General features: G+C 39.3%; 1 protein-coding gene across 8 annotated transcripts in view; it reads right to left on the minus strand.

The window, feature by feature from the left end:
* Positions 1-5,087: 5,087 nt before the first annotated feature.
* Positions 5,088-26,435, minus strand: part of LDB2 (LIM domain binding 2) — a 275,644-nt gene continuing 254,296 nt past the window's right edge. For 2 of the 8 annotated variants that reach the window (XM_054030337.1, XM_054030342.1), the window contains exons 6-8: positions 17,522-17,645; positions 14,653-14,804; positions 5,088-6,344 (exon numbers count right to left, since the gene is read on the minus strand). In XM_054030337.1, coding sequence (XP_053886312.1) covers positions 6,114-6,344; positions 14,653-14,804; positions 17,522-17,645 — 507 coding nt within the window. In that variant the 3' untranslated portion in view covers positions 5,088-6,113. The other 6 variants (XM_054030341.1, XM_054030340.1, XM_054030339.1 and 3 more) reach the window with 6 other exon arrangements.

The following is a 26,435-nucleotide window of genomic DNA, read 5'->3' on the forward strand; positions in this document are numbered from 1 at the left end:
TAGTCAATTTAATGGTTAGCACGAGGGGGATTTGGCCTGTACTCAGGTGCCATATCTTCACTCTCTGCATGGTCACAATTGCCCCTGTTTTGGGCCAGTGCAGGATTTAGCCCAAGAAGTATATACATCACAGAGCTGATCAGATTCTCATTAAAGTTAATAGCAAAACTCTTACAAATTTCAGTGGGTGAATGATCATGCCCTGTGTGTTGACTTGAGCAGTTCCCTTGTATGTTCAAAAAGCATTTCTGTGTCCATATTTAAAATCTGCTGTGAAAAATGTTGCTGTGAAATCCAGGGCTGACTGACAGGAGGGTAACATAATTCCGATGCTATTTGAATAGGATACCATGAAGTAACCTGCAGAAATAAAGCAAAATGAAAAATACATACAAGTCAAAAGTCCCAGGATGGAGCCCATTGCCTATGATTCCTGCCTGACCGCAGTCCTTTGGAACTGCAGCTAGCTCAGTTATCAGATGTCTTAGTTGGTCCACTAACTAATTATATGATTCTGCTTTTCTAAGCAAGCTCCTGGAATTTCCACCTCCTGATTTGGCAGAACACTTCTTGCGGTTAGTGCTTCCCTCCAGTTGGGTAAAACAAACGTCTTTCTCTTTGTAAACTTTTTCAACACTTTCAGATAAGTTTCCTTCCTCCTTTAATAACTGCATGGCTCCATAGAAGAAAGCTTTGACAACAATTATTTCCTTCCAAATTCTAAAACAATTACGCAATGTTCTCCTCGGTGGCAAGATTAGATTACAGTAAAATTATTTGTTAATTTTAAACACTCCTCATTTTTCAGACAGCTATATTAACTCCCATGATCTTGTTCCTTTAACTCTCCAGTGATTTTTCTTCCCCTCTCCCGCTTCTTTACATATTTGTTGGAAAAGCACAAGTAAATCGATGGCGCCACATTGTCAATGGCCCTCCTTAACTGCACCCGCAATATTTATATGAAAATCTGTTTGCGTGTGCAAAAGCCAGGATTTACTTGACTTATATATACAGGTTGTTGCACCTGCAAGCTGATGTACCCAAGAATACTGCAGGAGCAATTAAGCAATGGCCAGGTTGTTGAAAGAGCATTTTCAGAAGCTTGATGCCAGCGTTCCCAACACCAGAGTGGAGCACTTGTTTAGTACTGACTTAGAAGCATGCTACTGAGTAATCAGTGCCATTTCCTACACATACAGGTGTGTTTTGGATGTCTCCAGTCCGAATACTGATCCAGGCCAAACCTGTTTATCTGGGAGATTTGATGTGCTCAAACCACAAAACAGTATGATTCGTAAGGCAAGTCAACTCAACTCAAGTTTGTCATGTTTTTCTGGTAGGCCTTGATGATAGTAAGGCAAATGGTGTTTCATATGGGTTGAACCTAGAAAGATAAATAAATTATTTACTTATTATTTAAGTTGTGATAACATTCATATACCCCAAGTAGATTAAAGCTGACTCTACAAACACACCGAAAGGCACAGAAGCTCTTTAATGACCTGAAAATGAAAAAGGAATCCTACAAAAAGTGGAAACATGGATGAATTACTCAGGAGCACAAAAGAACAGCACGAATATATAGGGATAAATCAGAAAGGCTAAGGCACAAAATGTGTTACACATAGCAAGGGACATAAAAGGCAATAGGAAGAGTGCTTTAAATACCTTAGGAGCAAGAGAAAGATGAAGGAAAGTAAGGCTGCCTAGTGGGTAAGGTGGGCTAATAACTGGTGACATCAAGAGGTGTTTAATGGCTATTTTGCTTAAGTTGTCACTAAAAAGGTTAATGTCCATCCTGAGCACAGGGGGCTGGCCTTTCCAGCCCTACATTTCTACGATGCTAGATCAGCTAATCGGAAACAAGATCCAAAGAGTGAATTTAACAAATTAGACGAGGGAAGTGGGGGTAATAAAAAGATCATATTTACATAACTAGGTATTGCATAATTTATTTGGTCCAAATCATCTGAAAGTTTTCTTTCATAGACAGCTAATTTTACCTATGCATCTATCTATCTCCATCTGCCATTCAACCTATCTTTGTTGGACTGTTACCTTGTTGGGAGGGTTTTGAGGTTGTTTGGGGCACTTGTCTAGTTCAAAAAGGACATTCCAAGGAGTGTGTTTTCCATTTTTCAAATGTTCTTATGTTTATTTACTGTAATGACAAGAGTGATATCACATTATACATTTTTTATGAATTAAAATGGTAGCACCAGTCTTAAAAGATTAATAATAAGGAACGCCTTTTAAGTGTGCTTATGAAAATATAACACAAATGATTAGGGTTTTAGAATTAGAATTACAGTGTGTAATTGTAATGTTTCTCTGGTTATATAGGAGCCAGTAATCCCTTAATGGAATACAGCGTGCATTTAATTATTTACAGGGAAAAAATAATTGCTGATAAAGTCATTGATTGATAGACCCACTGTCTCGACATGCTGAATGTGCTATAAAGGAGCAACTCCACTATTTCTGCAGCCATACTCAATCCAGGCTTTCTTACATTATACCACACGTAATACATCAGATATTGATACACTTCTGTAACGAGAGCTGGGATCTGAGTGCACAAGTACTCCCGTAGGATCGTGGTTATCACAGGGGGAACTATTCTTTACTCAGAGGCAGTTGTGTACTTTCCAAGAGGTGCACAGTGCATATAATTAAATGATCATAGGAAGAGGAGATTACTGACATCAGATTGTTTCTACCGTGCTAGTTACTAAAACATTGAGCCAATGTATGAGTTCCCTTAGCTCAGGCTAGCAAAGGTTTTCTGGTGAGAGAAACTGTATTTTTAACATAAATAGTATTATTTATGTTATAAATAACAGCAGCTCCCGAGTTAAGGTTGCACTGGGTTTTGCATGTAAGGCCTGAGCCAAAGTCCATTAACGTAATGGGAAGTTTTCCATTAACTACAATAGATTTTGGATTAGGTCTTCATGTTCCTATTCAATAAGATACAAAAGGCCATGCTTAAATCCATCTGTGTTCAGCAAAGCGGTTAACCGTGGGCGTATGTGTTTTGCTGAATAGGATGCTTTCCTGAATTGGAACCTTAAAGTGGGGATTCAATCCCTTAATTATACCTGAAAATTCACACAAAGAGGTCAAACATAAACTTATTCAAATGAGGAAAAACTTTAGTGTTCTAGGTGCTTTTAACACTCATTTTATTGTATTTTCAGAATTCAAAAGGTTTCAAAATCACTCCTTTAAAAAAATGTTCCTATGCCAGAGACTCCAGCCACTAGTAGGAGCAGCTACAGACGCAGCCAAAGTAGTAGTGACTTTACGGTGCACTTGGGCCATATTTTCAAACTTTTCTCAACAACAGGAGGGCTAGCAATATACTTTTTTTAAATGTAAATTGAAATTCTCACTGAATCACTTGCCTCCAGGAGCTCGGGCTTCAAGTAAAACATCCACTATTAACAAGACTCACAATAAAATCATGAGAGTTGGCAACACTGCAATCTAAAATCTGTCACTGTCCTAGAAAGATTGTTTTCCAAACTTCTGACAGTCTAACTCCACAATAAAAACATATATGTCACCACAAGTTAGTAGAATCCCCAGGTTTGACATTTTTTGTATTATATAATGTTTATTTCGATGGCTGACTCCGTAGCATGTCTAAAATCTGTACCTCTCTGGGTTTTAAAAAAAAAAGTGTTGTTAATGAAAAATTCCAAAATGAAAAGGTTACCAAGAAAGAAGGAAACACAATAACTAGACAGATAGATAGGGGCAAGCCCTAAACTTTTTAGACTGAGAAAATACTTGCAAATTAAAAAAGAGAAAAGTTTGCAATTTCATTATTGAATAACTGATTTACAGGTGCATTAAATCACATGAGCCATGAGTCTATATCTTAGGGAGGACCAGATCCTTGTCTGGTGTAAATTGGCATAGCCTCACTGACATTAATTTATATCTATTAATGATCTGGCTTATAGTGTAGAAATTACTTTCATTTTTTTTCCTGTTTATCTCAATACTGCGGTGTTTCAGGATCTCTTGAGTACCAAAGATTCCAACAATCACACTTTACTCAACTTGCTGTGTTTAGCTAAGAGCTCAGCTTACTGTAGCTCAATTACAGTAGATTTCATGAGGGGGCAATTGTTTATAACATATTTCTTTGATCAGCTTTAACAGTTTGCAGTCTTTAATCAATCAGTGCAAATCAGGAATCAGGAACTGCTGCATTAACTTCACATAGTGCTTAAGTTGTGGGATCTCTCAGTAAACCGGTGCAGTGTTAGTGATGTGGCTACTACAGTAGCAGACATTCAAAAGTGGTGTGCCCAGGAGATATTGTGTGATCCTCTATACACTAAAAAAAGTATTATGAAGTACATTGACCTTGAGAATCTTGCGCAATACTCTCCCTGAAGGATTGCACATTTTAATGGTGTTCACAGTAGTCTTCTGACATTCTCAGCAATTCCTGTTCTGTCTGAAACAAATTTTGTTACAATTTCCCAGAATGCATTGCTCTGGTATCATGTGCATCAAGTTGTTCAGTGCTATTTAAAATGTTGTAGGTTCCTGTTAACGTTGCAAATCGGAATTTTTGAATACCGTATTTGATAGCAAAAGAAGAAGAAATGATAACTTCCAATCCTTTTGTCAAGAGTCTATGGAACCCTATCACACAGAATTCAGCAGAGTGGGCTGCCTCTGCTCAAGTGACTCCCCGGACCAGAAGATCAGAGGTATGTAGCTCAATACTGGGCTGCTTTGGCCTAGGTAGTTCAGTGCTATTCCTGCTATACTATACTTCTTTGGGCTTGGTGCTAGCCACTGCTATTGGCCCCTCAGTGACACAAACACTTAATGAGAGAAGATATAAACCAATTAAAATGTGAATGTTATATACCTTTAAATACAGCCTTCCCTTTGTGCTAGAAACAGTTGATGATGGTGATCGTAGGTGAAACACTGATTTCAAGAAATGAAATCGACAAAGGGATTCAGATCAACTGCACCTATCATTTCTGTTACATGATCAGTCCAAGTTGGTATGTTTCTTGTCTGTAAGGAACTATAAAAGTACTATGTAGGAGCACATTTGTTAACACAGTTTATTGGCACACTTATTGGCAAAGCATACATAAAATACAGTTGTATTATATAACACACTGACTCACTGTGTCTTTACATGATGAATTGAACATATTAATATGGAAATGAAAAAAATTAGTTTCTTTTATAAAGTTTCACATAAATACACCAGAATAATAATAAAAAAATTAACTGGTTTGAGGGCTCCAGGGCTTTACAAAAATATGATACAAGAAATATACTATGAAAAGAAATAACAACAAAGCCAACTCAGATACAATAATAAACACAAAAGTTTTAGATTTATTAAGCTGCCCACAAAATTAATGGATTACATGGCTTTAAAATATCTGGATCAACAGCAATTTTACAAAGCATAAACTCTCATAGGACAGGGCATCTTTCTCCACATAAAAATATTTTTCATGTCTTTGATGAAAAAAAAGACATTTCTTGTTTCAGCACTTTTGATAAATGACAGAAGGACTATTGGCATCAGCTACAATATAAATTAAAAATGCTGGATCCTTTAAATGATTAACCAATGGAAAAAAGAGTTAAAGAAAGAACTAAGGTTACTTTAAATTACTTTTAAAAAGCTGATTTTTCTGAAACAAGAAATTGTAGGTGCAAGTTGAAAAGCAGAAAATATTTTACAATTTTAAAAAAGTTTTCCATAGTTATGTTAACGAGATCCTGAGCACTGAAGACTTGTTAAATATGGCCTGTGTTTGATGAGGAAAAAAGACCCCTCCAACAAAATGTTTTGTTTGAAATTTGCCATGAGGTGCTATTTAATTTTCAATTATTTTAATTGAGGTCAGTGCCAGTATCGTGTCATGTGTGAAAGCTTCCAAGAAAGGTACATGAAAGCTTATATATGATTTTTCTCTAATTAAAAACAATCAGATAGCTGTAGTTTAGAAATAGATACTGTATCTGGAAAGGTTTTTTTTTTTTAAGAATGGTGTAAAATAGTAATTATAATCCACTGACATACATAACAGTGGATAATGCTGCAGAATAACCTATTGGGAAGCTTGTGGCGTGGGATTTTCAGATTTGGTCTCCTGGTTAGCAGGAGGTTTGCTGTTCCATGGGCTGTTATTTCCCAATGCAGGTGAATTGTTGAAGTCTTCTTCGTCATCCATGCCATTTGCTGCATCATACTGTGTGTTCTCTAGTCTAGTGATAAGCCTTTCATCTTCATCCCCAAATTCTCCTCCCATCAGCGTTGGTTCTCCTACCACCATCACATCCTGTGAACAGCACCCAACATTTGTTATATGGAAACCTTGAGAGAGAAAAAACCAACTTAAAATAGCCATATTAGAGGATTTGAATCTGTTAATTTTGTGACATTCACACAATGGAATCAGATGCTCCTATATGGTTAGAGCCATGATGCAAACTTACTTGCGTTTTAATTTATAAAATAAAACACTGTAAAACCCTCATCTATTTGTATATTCAAGGCACTGCGTCTCAAAACCCCAAAAATAGATAAAGCAAGAAGAATGAAATATACATTTAAAAAATAATCAGACTACAAAAGTGGAGACTGTTAGAAAGTTTTAAATGGTTGGTTTAACCTTCTCCTTGGTATTTTTACCCTCTTTAAATTATTTTCATTTCCAGGCCATAAATTATTTTGTTTACAAAGACTGCTCAGGATGCAAATGAGTTGCAGTTTTGTAACATTCATGCAGTAAATCTAGTACATGACACAGTACTTCTCACACTCAGGCTGTTGAAAAAAAGAACATAGTGCAAAGACGGTAACTCTCTTATCCCTAGCCAGCCAAGCCCTTTTGCACATCCAATATACTTGACATTCTGCCACTTAATTATGGTAATTAATTTAGGTAAAGTTTTTGATAAAAACAATGTTCACGCTGATTTGACAATTTGCAGAGTTAATTAAGTCATTAGCAAAAACCTGCTGATTGCCAACAAGCCCTGAATTTACCATCTGTTATTTCATGGTGCCTGTCACCTATCTTTGCGTAGGCAACCCTGCTGCCAATCTGTGCAGTAAGAGGACCAATCTGTCCAGCTGGTACCATCAAAGGAAGATGAAGAGTGCTAATTATAATTATACTGATGAAGCTAGTAGTCATCAAAAACTGAAGCATTCAAGAAGGAAAGAATCCATCTAATCACTGCTTTAACTACAAATTGTCTTTCCACGAAAACAAGTAAACCACCTACTGTACTACAGTGCATCACAGATTTGTTGCTGAACGCTAACCAGCATGGAGTAGAAAGGTGCAAAGCCAGACTGGAAAACAGAGTGCTCTCTTGTTTTCTCTGTTTTAAGGAAAATCAGGTTGCTGTGCAAACCACTGCACTGGGGAAGGAAATATATGGAATGCATCTTTTGATGCAGCTGGACTGGCGGGGCTTCAGATAACATATCTGGTGCAATAATTCCAGATTTGTACCTGCTGATTTAACCAGGATGTATTTCTATTCATGAATATAAAGCATCTGTAAAGTGCAAACAGAAGACTATTGCATATACTAAGATTTTTATCACATAGGTACTTCACTCTCCATGAAATAAAACAAGCTCTTGCCTATAAATATATACACTGTTTAATCATATTCCTTAACAAAAGCTGACATGTTACAGAGGAAAGTGTATATGGTAATTTCAAACTGTACTCTGTGAGGAACTGTGGAATAGAGGAAATGTATTACATAATTTCTTCTTTATATTGTCTTGATTATGTTACTCTCAATATTAATAAAATATTTCTTAAATCAAACCATCACACAGCTTTGCAACATAAGAGTTTAAAGCAACAAAGGTGTTTATAATCAAAAGTTTGTTCCAATTTAGTCGTATGCCTTTAAAGCACAGACCACATTTATTTTGCCGTGCTGAACCAGGACTGACCCCATTGTGTGGGGAAAGCAGTAAAGAGGACAGCAAATTAGATTTGAGCTTGCAATGTGATATGGCAGCCAAAAAAGACCAGCGTGACATTGAGCTGGATATTGAATCACAGACTAAGGCAGCGATAGTTCATCTCTATAAAACACTGGCGAAACTGTACCTTGACTTCTGCATCACATTCTGGGCACTTCAATATTAGAAAGATGTCAGCAATTTGGATGAAGTTCAGAAAAGTACATCAAAAATTACTAAGAGGCTAGAGGCCCAATTTAAGAGGACAATTAAAAGAACAAAATATGTACACATTTTACCAAATTACTGCTACAGGGACATATGCTAAATGGGTAGATGGATTAAAGGGAGAGGAATTGTGTAGGGTGGTCCAAGGAGTTATAACCAGGACTACCAAGATGAAACTAAGTAAAGAACAATATAACTCACATTGGAAGGACATTTTTCCTAATACTTAGACAAGCAAACTATGGAATTATATCTGAAAGGAATCAGTAATAGCCCCATCACTCGAGTCACCTCAGTATGATGTAGGAAACATTCATGCACTGGCATGGGATAAACTAAGGGCTTGTCTTCACTACGGGGGAGACCAATGCTGCTGCAATCGATGCAGCAGGTGTCGCTAATCAGTGGCAGAGCACTTTCCAGTTGACTCGGGTGCTCCACCTCTCCGAGAAGAGTAAGGTAAGTCGACCGGAGAGTATCTCCCATTGACGCAGTGCAGTGAAGACACTGGGGTAAGTTGACCTAAGCTATGTCAACTCCAGCTATGTTAGTCACGTAGCTGGAGTAGCGTAACTTAAGTCAACTTACCCCAGTAGTGAAGACGAGCCCAAGTGACCTAGTAAGTATGTCCCATCTCCAATTTCTATGATCCTTTGCAGATCATTTTTTATTCTTTCAGTATAACAACACCCACAAGACAGAACAGCTTACTTATCTTTCTCCTCACCATATTCACTATATAATTTCTGTCTGGGAGCTAAACTACAATTTTATTGAGTTTAGTGGGGTTTCCCTGATCTTACTTACAAGATACCACAGCATTAGCTAGAGGGCACATATTCTTTACATTCTTGCTCTTTGTAGTGTATTATATCAGGCAATAAATAATTTCTCAGGTAGCACACATGCTATCTTCCCCCCATAGTGGGTTCTCTGCTCCTCAGATGGAATGCTGAAGATCCCCACCAATTTAACCCCATTTAACCTCCACTCACTAGTTCCACCAACCTCTGAGGAGGACTGGAAGTGACTCCTTTTAGAGCCCCTCAACGCTTCTCCTTAAATTGGCCAGTGGGGGTCACTGTTCTTGAATGACACAAGGCTCCATCCCTCCCAGGGTTGAGGCTGCAGCTCTGGAGTACTCCTAGCTCCTGCTCATGGAGTGAGAAGCAGAATCCAAGAATTAAACCCTAGTGTGTTGCATGGCTGCACATACTGCTCTGGGCTAGTTACAGTAGCACATATTGGACTAGATTATTTAAATAAAGATTTAGGCTATAGTCACTCTTATTAATTTACTTTGTGATTAGAAACATTTTTAGTGATAGCAAAATATCTTTGCAGTGAAGCTCTGTAAATAAAGCAGTGGATGTTTTACACACTGATAGAAAATTATCATTTAATAATATAATTATAACAGCAGCTTACATATATTTAGTGCCTTTCACTGAAAAATCCCTAACTGACCCCAAATTTAAATGTATATAAATAAATTAATTAATGGAGATATCCTGTCTCCTAGAACTGGAAGGGATCTTGAAAGGTCATTGAGTCCAGCCCCCTGCCTTCACTAGCAGGACCAAGTACTGATTTTGCCCCAGATCCCTAAGTGGCCCCCTCAAGGATTGAACTCACAACCCTGGGTTTAGGAGGCCAATTCTCAAACCACTGAGCTATCCCATCCCCCCTGTAAACAATAAGACCATTATTCCCTGTGTTACTTCCCGTGATATTAGATTCACTTAATTTAAGCCGTCCTCAAGTTTTGATTTGCTACAATTTCTGTATTTCTAATGCGTAAATGTAGGCGTTTTCATGTGCAAGCAGCTCCTGGTTTTGACAATTTGGCACTGGTTTTGACAACTTTTGGCACTCAGGAGTATCTACTGATACTGGGGTGAGGATGTAGCTCTCTTTCCTTCAGGGTGAATGGAGTTGGAGATGATTATGTTGAGGGGTTTGAACTCTTGACTTCCCACCACAGCAACCATGAACAATCCCCTGCCCCAGTGCTTCCACCCCAATATCTGAGATCCAGTGAAGAAGGATAGTCACATCAAGCTTGACAATTCTGCTAAAATGATGGGCAGCGATAGAGTTGTCATTTAAATGAGGTTTCAGCCTTATCAGACCCTTGAGATGCATAGGTAGTGTACACTTCTCAGTTTCGGCTTCCCATCAGGTTGACAATCTATTCTTGTTTGTTTAGCCATCATGGTTGAGAAAAAATTCTCAACTGACTTGCACACCTCCATTCCCTTAAAACTAAGGGAATTGTTGAGTCATCAAGAAGTCTCTGGGTGTCCTACAGGGTTCTGATGGCATGATACTATTCTGTCAGGTGTCACACGGGTAACATCCTGGCACATGCAGGAAGTTCTGATCTAGAACTAAAATGGTTAATGGATGTGCTGGAGTGGCTTGGCAAGCAATCCTGAAACTTAACCTTGTGAAGGGCAAGTTCTTCTAGAGGGGAATGGTGTTTCTGGGGCAGCTCTGCCAACTTAGGAAAGTGACTGCAATGTTAGGCTTTGGAATCTCAGCATTCTGCCAGCTACAGGAGTCCCTTTGTGCTAGAAGTTCATCACTGCCCACTGTACAGTTTGACATAGAAGGGATCACTATTCTGGACGACCGCTAAGTGCAGTCAGGCTTTCCAGAAGCTGAAGGAGAGTTTGATCAGAACATCATTCAGGGTATATCTGGAATGAGATGCTCTTTTGCATTGGGCAAAGCTGCCAGTGAGAGAAAGGAGCATCTGACGAAGTGGGTATTCACCCATGAAAGCTTATGCTCCAATACATCTGTTAGTCTATAAGGTGCCACAGGACTCTTTGTTGCTTTTTACAGATCCAGACTAACATGGCTACCCCTTTGATACTTGAGAATGGACAGTGGTCTTCTATAGCCTGATCTTCAGAAAACTGGAATGAAACTACTGTATGACCCACAAGGAATTACTGGCAGAGATATTTCACCCATAATGTGGGCATCACTGCATAGCGTGCTCATAATTCCTACAAACTCTGTCAAACTTCAGGCAATGCAAAGAACCAAAAGCTTATAGGCTGGATAAGCTGGAGCAGTACAATTTTAGGGTGTAGCATCAAGCAGGGCCCCAGCATGGAAATACAGTCACCTTATCTCACTGTGTGTGCTTGTAACTGAATTGTCAATATTGTCACTGCCAGAAGAATCGGTCAGAATGGAAGCAGGTCGAGGAGACAGCATCCGTACTATTATTGTAGCAGGAGGGGGAGAAGGCTACTTAGGCAAATAGTGTTTCAAGTAGTGCACTGATAAAGTTTTTGTTGTCCCAGTGGGTTTGGATAGAATCCTGGGAGGGTTTATGCAGAAAGTGTCAGACCCAGTGTGGTTTCAATGTCTGTGTTAGCTGATGGTGCTGACTGCACTATGACCACCTGTGTTGAAGATGAAATATCATATGCCTATAGCAGAGTACTGTGGAATGTTGGAGACCTCATACTGGGTTCTGAAAAGATTCTGCTGGCTCAGGTGACAAATGTGGACATTTAGTGCTAGGGGTGTGATATCTTGTACAGCATACAGAGCACAGGCAGTACCAATGTACGGGCAACATTGGAGTGGAGAGTTACTGATACTCTGTAACAGGAATGACCTTATTGGAGACAGGCCACAGAAACATTCTTTAACCTGGAAGACAGGATGAGTTTATTTACTAGAGAGAAACTGAGATAGAAGCACAGCATTCACTAGAAATGATTGCACCCCACAGGAGAGAGGTCTTTGCTGGATGGAGTTGTATCACTGTAGAAAAAGGGAAACCTTATATTAACCCAATATGGGTCTGGATATGAGCTCACCATTGGGGTCCTGCAGAGAAATGATGTGGAGGAAAATGAGACAGGAGCTGGTGCTGCTTAGTTGAGTCACCTGGAGACAGAAGTTGGGATCATCTAATTTCTGTTAGCTAATGACAGCAGGAAGAAAGGAGAAGTTCCTCACTTGTCTGGTGCCTTCAACATTTGCAGAATTGTTTAGTTCCAAGTTGTTTATGTCCCATGAGCAGAGAAATGACAGGTCTAGTCACAGAGAGTGCCATGACAAACAGGGACTTCAGTTTAGTGGCAAACTGTAGCCTGAAACTTGTGAAGTGAGGGCATTGTATTGAGGATGAACACATGCAAGGGTGAAGAAATGTAGTGTGTTTCCCTCCCTCACTGCATATAGGCGAAGGCAAGTGTAATAAATTTCACCTTTGCTATTGATCAGTTTGCTTGTGGATGAAGTTAAAAAGGGCAAACTGAAAGCGAGATTGCTGCGACCTGTAGCCAGCTTTAGAGAATACAAGCTCTTCTGAAATGAAGATCCTGGCCTGTATTGTTTTAAAGAAATATGGTCTTGCCTCATTCACTCACATGCCCTAGACACTTCACAGTATGTTTAGGTGAAAGGTATATTTAATTTAAAGAAAAAATATTCGAATAGGTTTACACCGGAATGTCCTATAGCTGAAAACACATTAGATTCTGTCTGTCCTATATAAGAGCATTTTTTTCTACAAAAGACAAACAATAATTAAAATATGTTCTCTATGAAGCACTATGAAATACACTGAAGACTGAAAGGCAACCTACATGACTTGGAAAAAGCATATGGAATATATTGTACCCTTGTGTGCATCAGAATAGATGTACAACAATCATTACCATCAATGGAAGGTGCACTATAATAATTCTTTAATTAATGAGATATAAATAAAACTCTCTCACCCTTGCGTATAACTGGGTGAAGCTTACTATTAGAGGGCTTGATTGTCCAATAAGATGTGAGTGCCAATTTCCACTGCAGTCAATGAGAGTTGCATGAACAGATCTCCTGGGATGGGGAGGCCTAAAGGATGTGTATGCAGGGGGACAGATTCTGGTTCAGCTGAATTGAGCTCACTAAAGGAGGAGGGAGAAATGAAGTGGCACTAGCCGCCTTTACTATCCCTTGATCCTGGAGACAGGTGGGGAGCAATCTGGATGCTCTACCTACAACTGAAGGTTGCTTTTTCTTAGACATGGTTTCTCACAGCTGCGAAGGCATCATTCTGGCAGCCAGGAACAGCCAGACATAACAGCATGTGGCACCTGGGGATGGAAGGAATATCCAGGGTAGCCAGTTATGCCAGCTTTCTGGCTGCTCTGTGCCACCAGAATAGTAGAAGAGCAGCCAGAGTTGGGGTGAAAATCTTCTCCTTGGATGAAGGATCCACATGAAAAGTTTGATTTGACAGAGCGAAAATATGAACTTAATGTACTGAAGCCAAAAGCTGTAGTAATCTAGTAATCTTGCTCAATCAGTTGTTGAATCAGTCCATTTCATATCTTATGGTATTGCTTTTAGATAGTCCACTCCTCTTTTTTACCTAAAAAGTCAGGCTTTCTGGGAGCCACCTCAGTTCGTTATCAATGGCCTATATCCTTTGTTACGATCCACAAAGGACCCACCATTTTGTATATGGTTATCAAAAATACAATAAAAGTCACTGCATGTTATTCTCTTAGTTCCCATATTGTCAAATTAATTTCTGTAGCTTTCAAATGCATGCACTACCCTCTCTGGATATAAAAGACAATTCATGCACAGTCTGGGGGCTGATTACTCATATATAGTGATTAAGACAATAAATTTAACACTGGAAGAGGAAATATTATTTTGTATGCTGCATAATTAACCCATGGAACTACTGCCACAAGATGCCACTGAGATCAAGATTTTAGTGTGGTTCAAAAAAGAATTAGCTGTTAATATGTACCATAAGATCATTAATAGTTACACATAACAGGATAAAAATTTGTAAGGGGCAGCAGTTCTCATGCTTCAGGGCATAAGTCAACTGCTAACTGATAGGGGTTATGAGGAAATAACGTCTACTCTCAGCTTATTCCATACTTGTTCAGTGTGGGGTTTCTTACAGCTTCCACTGAAGTATCTGACAAAGATCACTCACTTCTGGAGACAGGAGAGCAGTGTAGAGAGACCACTTGTCTGGTTGGTCTGGCAATCCCCACGATCCTATTATGACTCAGGTTAATGTGTTCATCTGCCCTGTGATGGACTGAAGTCTGAAAGAATCTATCAGCATTGCTACTACTGATAACCAAAAGCCCAGCCCAACTTCAGCTGAAGGCAGTGGAAAGACTCCCATTGACCTGAATGGGATTTGGATCATGCCTCCCAAAATTACATCCCCTGCTTGAGGATCATTTATTAAAATTGCACTGTGGCACAGATTCCTCACCATTCATCTCTATTTTCCCCGTATCCACACCATATTGTGTAAGGGCTCTTCATGCTTGTGATAATTTTGGCTCAAGAATACACCTTCGTTAAAATGTTAGGGACAGCTTAAAGTATTGTAAGTGATTCAGGCCTAAAAGGAAAATGAGACTTACAGGTACCTGACTTGACAAGCTCAGGTTTGCAGCTGCTGTTTTTTTCTTGCTATTGGTACTATTTGCATTGTTCCCAGCACTGCTGTTTGAAGTGCTGCTGGTTGAATTTTTCCTTTTTCTCCGTTTGGTTGTCGGTTGTCTTGTGGGCTCTGCTATAATAAAAATGTAAGAGGCAAAGCAAATTACAGATATTTTAAAGCCCATAGAAGAATTAACTACAAAGAGAAGTGCTAAAAATCTGTTTCTTCTCAGCTATTTAAAAATTCATGGGTAATTATTAATTTATTAAATTATTATTAATTATTATTATTATTATTTGGGAGCAAACCCATGAGTTTGTGAATTCTGCATGGAACAAAAAGAAATGAAATTTTGTTTCAGTTTAAGTAGTAATTAATTTTACATCACTATCCATCCATGAATCTCAAAGTGCTTTACAAAGAAACAAGTATCATTAGAGAAAACTGAGGCACCAACAGGTGAAGTGGATTGCTGAAGGTCAGATAATAGGTCAGGCACAGAACTAACAACTGAACCCAACTCTCCTTTCTCCAAGCCCACTGCATCTAACCTTTGGACTATTTGCCTATGTCAAACATGTTTTATAGATAAGAGCAGCTTTCTAAAGTACTGTCAGTATCCAATGGCAATCAAGTGAAAGATTACATCATTTTCTGCTACTTCAGTTACAGACCTCACCTTTGGTAGACCCTCATATTAGAATATATCAACCTATGCTAACATATGTTTCTCTACTAGTTTTCCAAATATATACCAAGTCAAGATTATTACATTCACTTGACTTAAGACCTTTGGCCACAAAAGACCAAAAGTGATAACTGTACAGCTCACTCAGATTGTGGTATGTGCATTTACTTTCTGTGACGTTGTACCCCATAAGGCTTTATGGAAATATGCTTATAAATATATATATGACATAACTGGAATGTGTTTTATGCTACATATGCCATGTAACATATCTCTGTAAAGGTTATGATCTACTGCATCTATTCCTCCTATTTGTATGCATGTATCATTTTTGTGTTCGAAGTTATGAATATTGGCTGTGTACTTGCTTGATTTCTAAGTAGCCTTAGTAAAGCATTTGGTCAGTTTCTTGAGAAAGGAATGTGCAAGTTAAGTGCCCAATCAAGAAACACTTAACAGACAATGGATCTTGGAAGGTTCCAATCCACATAAGAAGTCTACTTGAGGACGTTCAAGGTAGCATGTGAACCATGGCTGCTACCTGTAAGTTCTGAGATATGCATGGACATGTGACTTGCCCATGTGACTCCAAAACTCCATCTTGTAGCTGGGATTTTACACAGGGGGAGGGAGGGGAGTCCACCCACAAGAGAAAGTCTATTTAACCCTCTGGGAGACCCCTCCATTTTGTCTTCAGCTGGCTCAAGAGATAGTCTCTCCACCCCCAAGGATACCGGAAAGAAACTGGAACAAAAGACAGTAACTACAGGGGGGGTGAGTGATTGCTGGACCCAGACTAGAAGGAGGCTAGTCTGTAAAAGGAAGCTCACTGGAACATCTCTGAGGGTGAGGTTTCATCTGTAATCACTTTCTTACTGTATTAGGCATAGACTTGCGTGTTTTATTTTATTTTGCTTGGTAATTCACTTTGTTCTGTCTGTTACTACTTGGAACCACTTAAATGCTACTTTTTGTATTTAATAAAATCGCTTTTTACTTAGCAATTAACCCAGAATATGCATTAATACCTTGGGGGGGGGGGCAGAGAAACAGATGTGCATATCCCTCTATCAATGTTATAGAGGGCAAACAATTTATGAATTTATCCTGTATAAGCTTTATACAGGGCAAAATGGATTTATTTTGGGATTTGGACCCCACTGGGAGCTGGGCATCTGGGTGTTAAAGACAGGAACACTGCTTTCGTTTAAGCCTGCAGTTTGTGGGACGTGGTTCAGACCTGGATCTATGTTTGTAGCCGGCAAGTGTGTCTGGCACAACCAGGCAGGGTTCCGGAGTCCCAAGCTGGCAGGGAAAGCAGGGGAAGAAGTAGTCTTGGCACATCAGTTGGTAGCCCCACGGGGGTTTCTGTGATCCAACCCATCACACTTTCAATTTTAATTTTTTTTTTATATTTAAATTTAATTTGGTATTTTTGTGTTTCTGATCGATGAAGTAAAATTCAGGCCTATAAGTAAAAATTTATTAGACTAGAAGACTATTAATTATGACTTGAAGTTGTAATTCCAGAGTCACAGCAGGAAGCTGTAATATATAAACTATGAATTCTAATGGAGCCAGTGGGCATTTCATATACTATGTATTATCTTTTACTTATGCTGAATTATATCTCACGCATTGTAAAACTATTTGAATGTGTATACATCTAAAACTTATTTCATATTATGTAGCATCAGAGTCAGATTACATGCCATTAGATTATATCTAAGGCCTTGTCTACAAAGCCGGGGTAAATTGACCTAAGTTACGCTACTTCAGCTACGTGAATAATGTAGCTGGAGTTGACGTAGCTTAGGTTGACTTACTGCAGTGTCTACACCATGCTGCGCCAATGGGAGATGCTCTCCCGTTGACTTACCTTAATCTTCTCATTCCAGTGGAGTACCAGAGTTAGCTGGAGAGCACTATGTGGTCAATTTAGCAGGTCTTCACTATACCTGCTAAATTGACCCCTGCTGCATTGACTGTAGCAGCATCAATCCCCGGTAAGTTTAGAGATGGCCTAAGGTTATGTTTAGAATAGTGCTTAACTTTGTTGTGTTATTTCCTTTACTAGGGGATTGTCAGCAAAATTTTTCAGTGTTTCTATATTCTTTCAATAATAACAACAAGTGCAATAAAAATATAGAGAAAAACATACCTGGTGGTGCCACCATTCTCTGCCATTTTTGAAACAAGCATGTCTTCAGGCAGTCCCGAGGACTTAGATTGTAAGTTTTATGTCTTGACATCAGTTCTTGCATTGGCTCCAATATTACACACAACTGAAAGAATCAGAAAGAATGATTGAATCTAAAAACAACTTAGCATTAAAGTGTTTGCAGAGTTTGAAACTCAGTCATTACTTTCCTGGTTTTTGTTTTGACTTTTCCTAGTTAGCTAATAGAGAGTGTCCAATATAGTATAGTTCTGTCTGTGTTGAGACCAGCCTAAATTTGGCCTCCAGGACCTCTCTCCTCCTTTCCCTATGACACTGGGACTTACATGTGCCATGACTGCCTGCTCCTCCCCAGCACTGCACATAAGTCTATCTAGATGTCTCGAAAGGTCCACAACCTTCACACCCAGCAGGAATACACTATGCAGTTCTCCTAGTCATCACAAACCCCACTATCTATAGTTCTAGTAATCGAATCCCCCATTACTGTTATCTGTCTCTTCTTAATAACTGGAATCCCCTCCCCAGGAGGGGTATCCTTAGTGCGAGAGGATACCATGACATCATCTGGAAGGAGGGTCCCAGCTATGGGATCGTCTTCCTCTGTGCCAATTTGATGTTGTTCCCCAAGAGTTTCATCCTCCTCAACAGCACAGAGGCTGTCAGACTTGGGGTGGGTCCAGTCTACTGTGTCCTGGAATGTCTTGTCTATGTATCTCTCTGTCTCCTTTAGTTCCTCCAATTCAGCCACTCTGGTTTCAAGAGCCCATAGAGCCATGAATTGCTTGCACCGAATGTACACCTATGCCCCTGCCTACAAGGCAGATAATCACACATGCTGCATTCAGTGCAATAAACTGGATAGCACCCACTTACTGCTGGCCATGCACAAGTACAATTTCTCCTGTGTCATATGGGTTTATGTTGCCCGTATTGTAACTAGGGAAAACTACAGAGTCACTACTATCTATAGATCTCTTAAATGATAATTCTGTCTGTAATCTATTTAATTTCACACAGAAATTATAACTGGATAAGAAACACAGAAGAAGGTAGAGATGCCTGCAGGACTGGTCATAAGCACAAGCATTCAAAGTGGTTCCTTGTTGCCCTCATGTACTGATTGATTTAGCAACTCAGTCTATCTTGAACAACCCCTCTGGTTCTGGAATCAGGACATTCTCAGCACATTTCTCTCTCCAGAGCCTTGGACCCTGCAAAGCATGAGGTCAGTTCTGGATGCCTCAGGAATAACAGGTACTGTGCTCTGCAGTGACAAGTTCATTTTAAATGCATCTAGCTTGCTGTGAATTGGACACATGTAAAAAGAACTGGATTAACAATGATTGATATTAAATCTTTCAGTCTTTCTTGGTGACCTTTGAGACCCTTTTGAAATCTAAAGTGACTCAAAGAACAAATCCCTGAAAGAGGAAGGGATCATGGTCCAATTATCCTAAATCTGAAGAATCTGCCAGCAACAATCAGTATCTTGGTCCAAGCAAAGAGCTGGATTAAAAACGTAAGGATAAGATGCATTTAATACAGGGGCAGATGCAGACCTAAAGCACCTGTCACCCTGACTTACCAGTGAGTAGTCTAAATGGCAGTCCAGATTTAACCACACCATTTTATGAAGTGATTTTTCTCAAATAATTGTTTGATATTCCCCTGACTTTATCAGATAATCTCATTATTTTAGTTATCTTTTTAAAAAATTATTAACTTTCTACAAAGGTTTAGATCATGCTTAATGGCAACAATCCTTACTTAAGTATCATTATGCTAATTATTTATGATTAATTAATATTATTATTAATAATACAATAATAACAATAATACATAATTATCTTCTCTATAAGCATTTTCTAGGTAGCCCAATACAAATTTTATTGATGGGGAAAGATACACACATTAAATATTCTACTGCAGTGATGTATGAGTCTGTAAGTAATATAGCAGTAGGGATCTATTACTGACCACCTGATCAGGTTGGGGATAGTGACTGTGAAATGCTCAGGGAGATTAGAGAGGCTATTAAAATAAACAACTCAATAATAATGGGAGATTTCAACTCTCCCCGTATTGACTGGGTACATATCACCTCAGGACGGGATGCAGAGATAACATTTCTTGACATCTTAAATGACTGCTTCTTGGAGCAGCTACTCCTGGAACCCACAAGAGGAGAGGCAATTCTTGATTTAGTCCGAAGTGGAGCACAGGATCAGGTCCATGTAGTGAATATAGCTGGACTGCTTGGTAATAGTGACCATAATAAAATTAAATTTAACATCTCTGTGGTGGGGAAAACACCCAACACTGTAGCATTTAATTTCAGGAAGGGGAAGTACACAAAAATGAGGAAGTTAGTCAAACAGAAAAAAATCTCCCTGCATTACTAAAACACCCCCAAAAGTACCATACATTTCACTTACTATTCTAGTATTATTATAATTAGTCTCCACCTAGGTTTTTATAGTGCACCTCTGACCATGGGATTTGACTATTTCTACTACTACAATACTACTAGGAGTACCAATAGAATCTATGTGCCGTAAGTGTTGCATGGCCCTTTAAAGCCACGGAAAAACCCACTGTGCTGATAAGCTTACATTCACGGGTGTTAATCATGCAACTGGATCCTCATGGTTTGACCCTCACACCTGTGTGGAGTCCTAATGACTTCAACGGCACTACAAGTGGGCCCTATGGTGCACCCACACTGATCCAATGATCAGATTAGAATGTAAGATCAAATATGAGAGAATATGCAGCAATATGCCTTTGGAGCTCGGGGAAGGGAAGGTATATTGCCTAGCACAACGGGGTCCTGGTCCATGACTATTGCTACTAGACACTATGGTGAAAGAAAAGAAAGAAAGAAAGGCAAGGATAAGAACGAGAAGATCACATTGGGTTAAACATGCACATATCTTGAAGGCTCTGCTTTTTTTTATTACATTTTTTTTACACAGAAGGCTATTGTTTATAGGCTTCAGAGAAAGAATACTGTTTTAAGGAGGGAGTTGGAGACATAGCAGACAGGGTCAAGAAGGTTTCCAAGTGTTTGGGGCAGTATGGAAGCTCCTGTAGCCCTTCAATCATCGATAGATAGATAATAGATAATACAAGGCCAAAATCTGCTTTCACAGACAATGGTCCAAATCCAGCCCTGGAGGTTCACTGTCGTAACACCAAGGATGGATTTGGCCCCTCGATTTTTGTTCTAACACTGATTTTCTATACTCACTTGAGAACATTAGTGCATAGTGATAGCACCACAGTTTAGAGAAAAGTTCTCTTTCACACTACCGTATAAGAAGTTTATGTCTCTTGTTTCTAACTTTGATTCCCAAACATTCTCTTCAGCCACTCTTCTTTTCTCCACCAGAGTTGCTACAGCTCATATAATCTAGGCTTATTTTTCCATGAATAAGATTGTTTCTTTTAAAAGCTATTGTAGCTCTGCCAGTTATGAGCTGCAGATGGCAGAACTAACTCAGCTAAGAAACTTTTCCCACTACTTAAATGCTATGGAGCACAAAAGAACTGCATTCATTTCTGTCAATCAATGCTTTTTGCATTTTAAAGAGAATGCAGTGGGACTTGGAATCATGCAGTACTTATGTGTGGTAAGAAGGATCACAATCAGCAAGCCAATATCTTTACAGCAAGAAACCCATTTAGTCAGTATGTGTCATACCAACAACTCCAAAATTTCCACCCAAAGCAGTAGGTTTAGCGGGAGACTGCCTCTGTCTATGGCTCATTGCTTTCACCCCTCAAAAGGAAAAGCTACATTCATCACCATGGACTTTTTAAATATTTCATTGGAGATGACATCTAGACGATGATGTGGAATATGATGACGTAATATTATTTTGTCTGAAACAAGAGTGAGAAATTCACCAGCAGCTAGAGAGACTTCCTTGAAGTTTTATTATAATTCAGCTTTTACTCTCCAATATCTGGCATCTTTTTCCAACTGAGAGCCTGTATCAGCCACTTGGAAAATGGAGGAAACTGTGGAACAGTTGCAGCTCAGATTTACAACTCTTCATAAAAATGACAGCCCCCCCCTCCCCCCCGCCACATTTCAAGCTGAGTATTGTTCACCAGTTTAGATTCAGTGAAATTATACCTGGAATAGGCTGTTCAATCTTGATACGGTTCAATGCTTTGTTTTACAGCTCTTTCGTTCTCCTCAAAGGTTCTGACTTAATAACAAACAAAGCTGAACACACAAATTTTTGCTTTAATTTTTTAGGTTGAACTGTCACATTCCAGCGTGTACTTTGCAATGGCACTGTGTGTATATTCTATACAGAATGCTTTAATTTCAATTAACACAGTGAATGAAATCCTGGCCCCATTAAATTCCATGGCAAAACTCCCACTGACTTCAGTGGAGCAAGATTTCACCAAAGAAATTGAAATTTGAACGTCAGGTTGGGTATAGCCAATCACTGTGTTTTTCAGAGGCCCACAGGTATTTTTACATATCATTATGGATACCCCCGTGAACAGCTGATTGACACAATATGGATACTATTATGTCACACTGGGAAGAACTAGCCTTGAAAGCTTGACCTCTGTTGTGCCCTCAAAGCACTGTATAATAGCATATGGCAGTAACGTATTGAAACAGTATCACCTCTCAGCAGCTCTGAATATGGTGTACCCTTAGGTGAGGTAGATAAAAGGAAGGAAGGGTTTGGGATCACTTTAAACCTCTCTGCTGATGACTTTTTCAAAATGAGTCTAATTATTCTTTTGTAGAACAGAATGGAAATGTCCCAGGAGCATGCAACATATTGCTGCGTCTTTCATTAGCCAGGCTGCAAAATGCATGACTCAAAATAGTTTGTGCTTTGTGAGTATTCACATGTGAATATAGATTTTCACCTTAAAAACTGCCTTTAATGGGTTCCATTAAAAAGATTTAAGCATGCATGAAAAAAGTATTTAGATTTTTCAGGACCCCAAATAAATGTGCTTTTTTAGTACTAATTTTATCAGTGGTTTTACTGTTTGGTTGGTTCTTTTACTTTGCTCTAAGCACTTGCTTGGTTTTGTCACCTCTACTATGACTCGCTTGCATCACTGTTTTTTTAGTGGGTTTTTAGTGGGTCATTCTTCCTACATATTGAACACTACACCAAAATTAGTATTTTGGTAGATTTCTGCTGCCACAAAACACAATTAAGCTCAACTCCTTGGTACCTAACTGCATCTTCTTCAGCACCCACAATACATTCTCTGTACCATGATATATTTGTTCAGATTTTGGAAACTAACTAGACCTTTTCAAGATATAGTCAAGGCCCTGCATGCCCCACAGCCAGCTGAACCTAAATTCTAGATTTCTGGACTCTCTGGCACTTTGATGTGGCAGACAGGAAATTCTGCAGCAGTTTTATTTCAATTAAAAAGTAGTGAATACAATCTGAAAATTAATAATTCAATCAGTACAGTATTTATTCTTTGCATTGTAGTAGTGCGTAGGAGACCCAGTCCTGGACATGAATCCCATTGTGCTAGGGGCTGTACATACACAGAACTAAAAAATGGTCACTGCCTAAAATCTAAGTCCAGTAACCTCTGGTAGTCCCTGAGTCATTTATTTTTCTATTCATTTCCATTTATTTGTTACTGTCCCTATATTTTCTGTTTTTTCCATGCAAAGACTGACAGTGTTGCTGTGCATAACTGCTCTGTAGCCTCTGTCAAAGGTTAAGGTGGCACTTTTGGCACCTGGTTAGGAAGCAGTTTGAACTTCTGGTACCTGGAGGTGGGCATGGGAGGCAGTTTAGGAATGTGGGATAAGCACAGCAGCTGGAGGTTTCCACTAAAAAGACTGAGCTATTGGTTTAGGTTTTCTGAAGACTCTGCAAGATGTATCTCTGCATCAGGTTATATTTGGCTCACATTTTCAAGTACTTCACAACCATATGAAAAATGGAAGCTGAGATTCTAGAGCAAAATTCTGCAGCAAGAGGCAGATTCTGTGACAATTTTCAGAGCTGTGGAATAGACTGCCATATACCCTGGATCCCTGGCCCTGGATATCATTAATGACCCCCCCATTCCACACTGGGTATGGTGTTGATTCATGTGATGACCTGTCACAGTGAGTCAAGAAGCATCTATACTCATGAAAAAAGCAACAGAGGGTCCTGTGGCACCTTAGAGACTAACAGAAGTACTGCAAGCATCTGAAGAAGTGAGGTTCTTACCCACGAAAGCTTATGCTCCCAGTACTTCTGTTAGTCTCTAAGGTGCCACAGGACCCTCTGTTGCTTTTTACAGATTCAGACTAACACGGCTACCCCTCTGATACTCTATACTCATGATTATCTAATAGGCTAAGAACTGGAGTTTTCAACTGAACACTTACAATATTAATGATTATTATAATCTAGAGGTTATTATTTATTACTTGTATAGCATTACAGGTATGAATGGTGACTTACAAATCACGGAGCCCCTGCTCTGAAGAGATTACTATTTCAGTGAAGACAAGAAGGAGATGTCAGAGACAGGAGAGATTTGGGGATGGGGGGGATGAAGAGATGGGTGAAGACAATAATTCAATGAGGTCACCTGCATGCCTCTTGAGTGTTGCACAGATTTGTTTAGATGCTCCTGGAGTGTTGCCTCTGGCAGCTTTGAAAGAATATGGCTGTTTTGCCCATGCAGCTTGCCTGCTGCACATTAAACAAGTTGTTATTCTTTTCTTTCATTGTTTGGCTATATGAGAAACTCGATACAATTTACAGCAGAAAGCTCCTGAAATTTAGGGTCACCTTACCTTGAGTTGCCAACCCTGTAGTATTCCACTGGCTAATTTGGGACTACTGAATCTCCATCCTGGATTTACCAGTAAATACTCAGTGCTCGGTTATGTTTATTCATCCTATGCTCTGCCCTGAATGTCAGTCTAGGGCTCTCCAGTTTCTGCCTAACACCCAGAGGTAAGGAATGATTTCTCAATAATGCAGTATTCAGTTGCTAAATTGTTCCCAAGTTACAGAGCTCATCATGTTTTTACACCGCTCTGTATCATCAGCCATTTCAACTCCCACTAACTGTGAGAATGGAAAAGAAGATGCAACATTTCAGGGGGGCAAAGCTTTTACAAATTTTCTATACTTATATTATGGACATCTAGAAAATAAAATTAACTCCTAATATATCACTGACCAAGGCTGTTACTAATCCTTTTTAGTGTTTTGTATTGCAGTATTTCTAAATATTTGCCAGCTATTGGCATCCAGTACTGCCCTTCCCTCCACTGTGCTCAAGACCAATGCAGGGGTATGTGACTACATTGCCAGACCTTCTTCTTCTTAATCCTGCCCTATCTGAGTAGTGGCAGGAGCAATGACAACAGCAGCATGAGCCTAGGTGGGCAAGGATTTTACTGTCCTTGAAGACACAAGAACCTCCTCCCTCAAAAGTTAGGGCTCATGTTTATGGCAATTAGCTTGCTCATACTAACAAAAGGGCTTGGCATTTCAGTACTCCTGTGGTCAAGAGGGCACTGCTTGGATGGTTATATAACTGCTGTTGTAATGCTCTGTGAACATCCAAGCACACCAGCTCCCATTTAAAGTCTTCCTCAGGAGTCGTAGTGCATTTGTTGCTCCTCTTTGTATGCCTCTAACCGCATTGCACTGAGTTTAGCATTCTTTTTGCTGGACATGTGCAATCCTATTTGAATCTTTGGTTCACACAGGCAGGGGTGTGTGAACCTTTTTAATGTATGCCGCGCTAGCCAGCTATGCCCTCCTTTCTCCATTTCAGGTGAAGCATTCATGCTGGAGCTGTTTCTGGAGATGGGGTTGACATCTGCCTAATCTATCTGTTTTGCAGTATGCTCTTCATGATGTTATGACATGGGTAGGGAGGGATCCTGCTTTGCAAGAGCTTTTCTCTTGAGGTTTTATAAAAAGCTTTAGACCTACCAATTTTTCACTGCTAAGCCCATTTGAGACTTGTTTTCCCTTAGGCTTTTTGAAAATGTAGCTTTTTTTTCTTTCCTTGTTATTATGCTTAATCACTCTATTTTAATGCATAGTTTATATGTTTATAAAGACACTTTTATTGCTTATGTTTAGTGCTTCTCCCTTTGAAGTTTTTATATTGTTTTTCTAATAGATTTATATTATTTTTAGACTTCTGTACAGTGTACAAATGATTCTTAAAGCCCTTCCTCGGGAGGCACCATCTTATTTGTCTGAGCTTTTCAAATAGTTTACTCCTGCCAGGCTCATACCTCGTTTTACTCCTTATACCAAAACTCAACGCTGTAGGTGACCTGGGCCTTTTCTTTATTCCCAGATGATGATCGTGGATGGATGCGGATCCAAATTTTATATCTAAAGCCCTGCAAATCTGTGGATATTCGCTTTATCTCTGCAGATCATTTTTGTGGATCGCGGATTGAATGCAGGGCTCTACAGATGACAAACCAGGTGAACTGAGGGTGCTTGGTTCCCAGGGAATAAGATACAATTTTGGATTCCGAACTGCAAAGGCAAACTGCATCTTATAGTCATAGTTTAACAAACAAAGGCAAAAGGCCTTCTTTCAGCCAAAGGCTTATATCATCTTTGGCTGGGTTTGATTCTCAGATCTGTGAAGACCCAGAGTGTGATTAATTCAACATCTAACTCTTCTTATGGTCCCTCCAGATGAACTCTATCCTCATCCCTCCCATGCTGGGTTTCCTGGCATTCTCTACAACCAACACTTTCAGCCTTCTCCTTTAGCAGAGAGGATAATCACAAAGTAGGGTTAATATAGCCATTTTAAGCCCTATCCTAAGGCATAGCCTCCTGCAGACCATCAGACACAGCACGTGTCTCATCTCAGACACACTTGCACTTAG

Source organism: Malaclemys terrapin, chromosome 5 (assembly GCF_027887155.1).
Source record: "Malaclemys terrapin pileata isolate rMalTer1 chromosome 5, rMalTer1.hap1, whole genome shotgun sequence".
NCBI classification, from domain to species: Eukaryota; Metazoa; Chordata; order Testudines; family Emydidae; genus Malaclemys; species Malaclemys terrapin.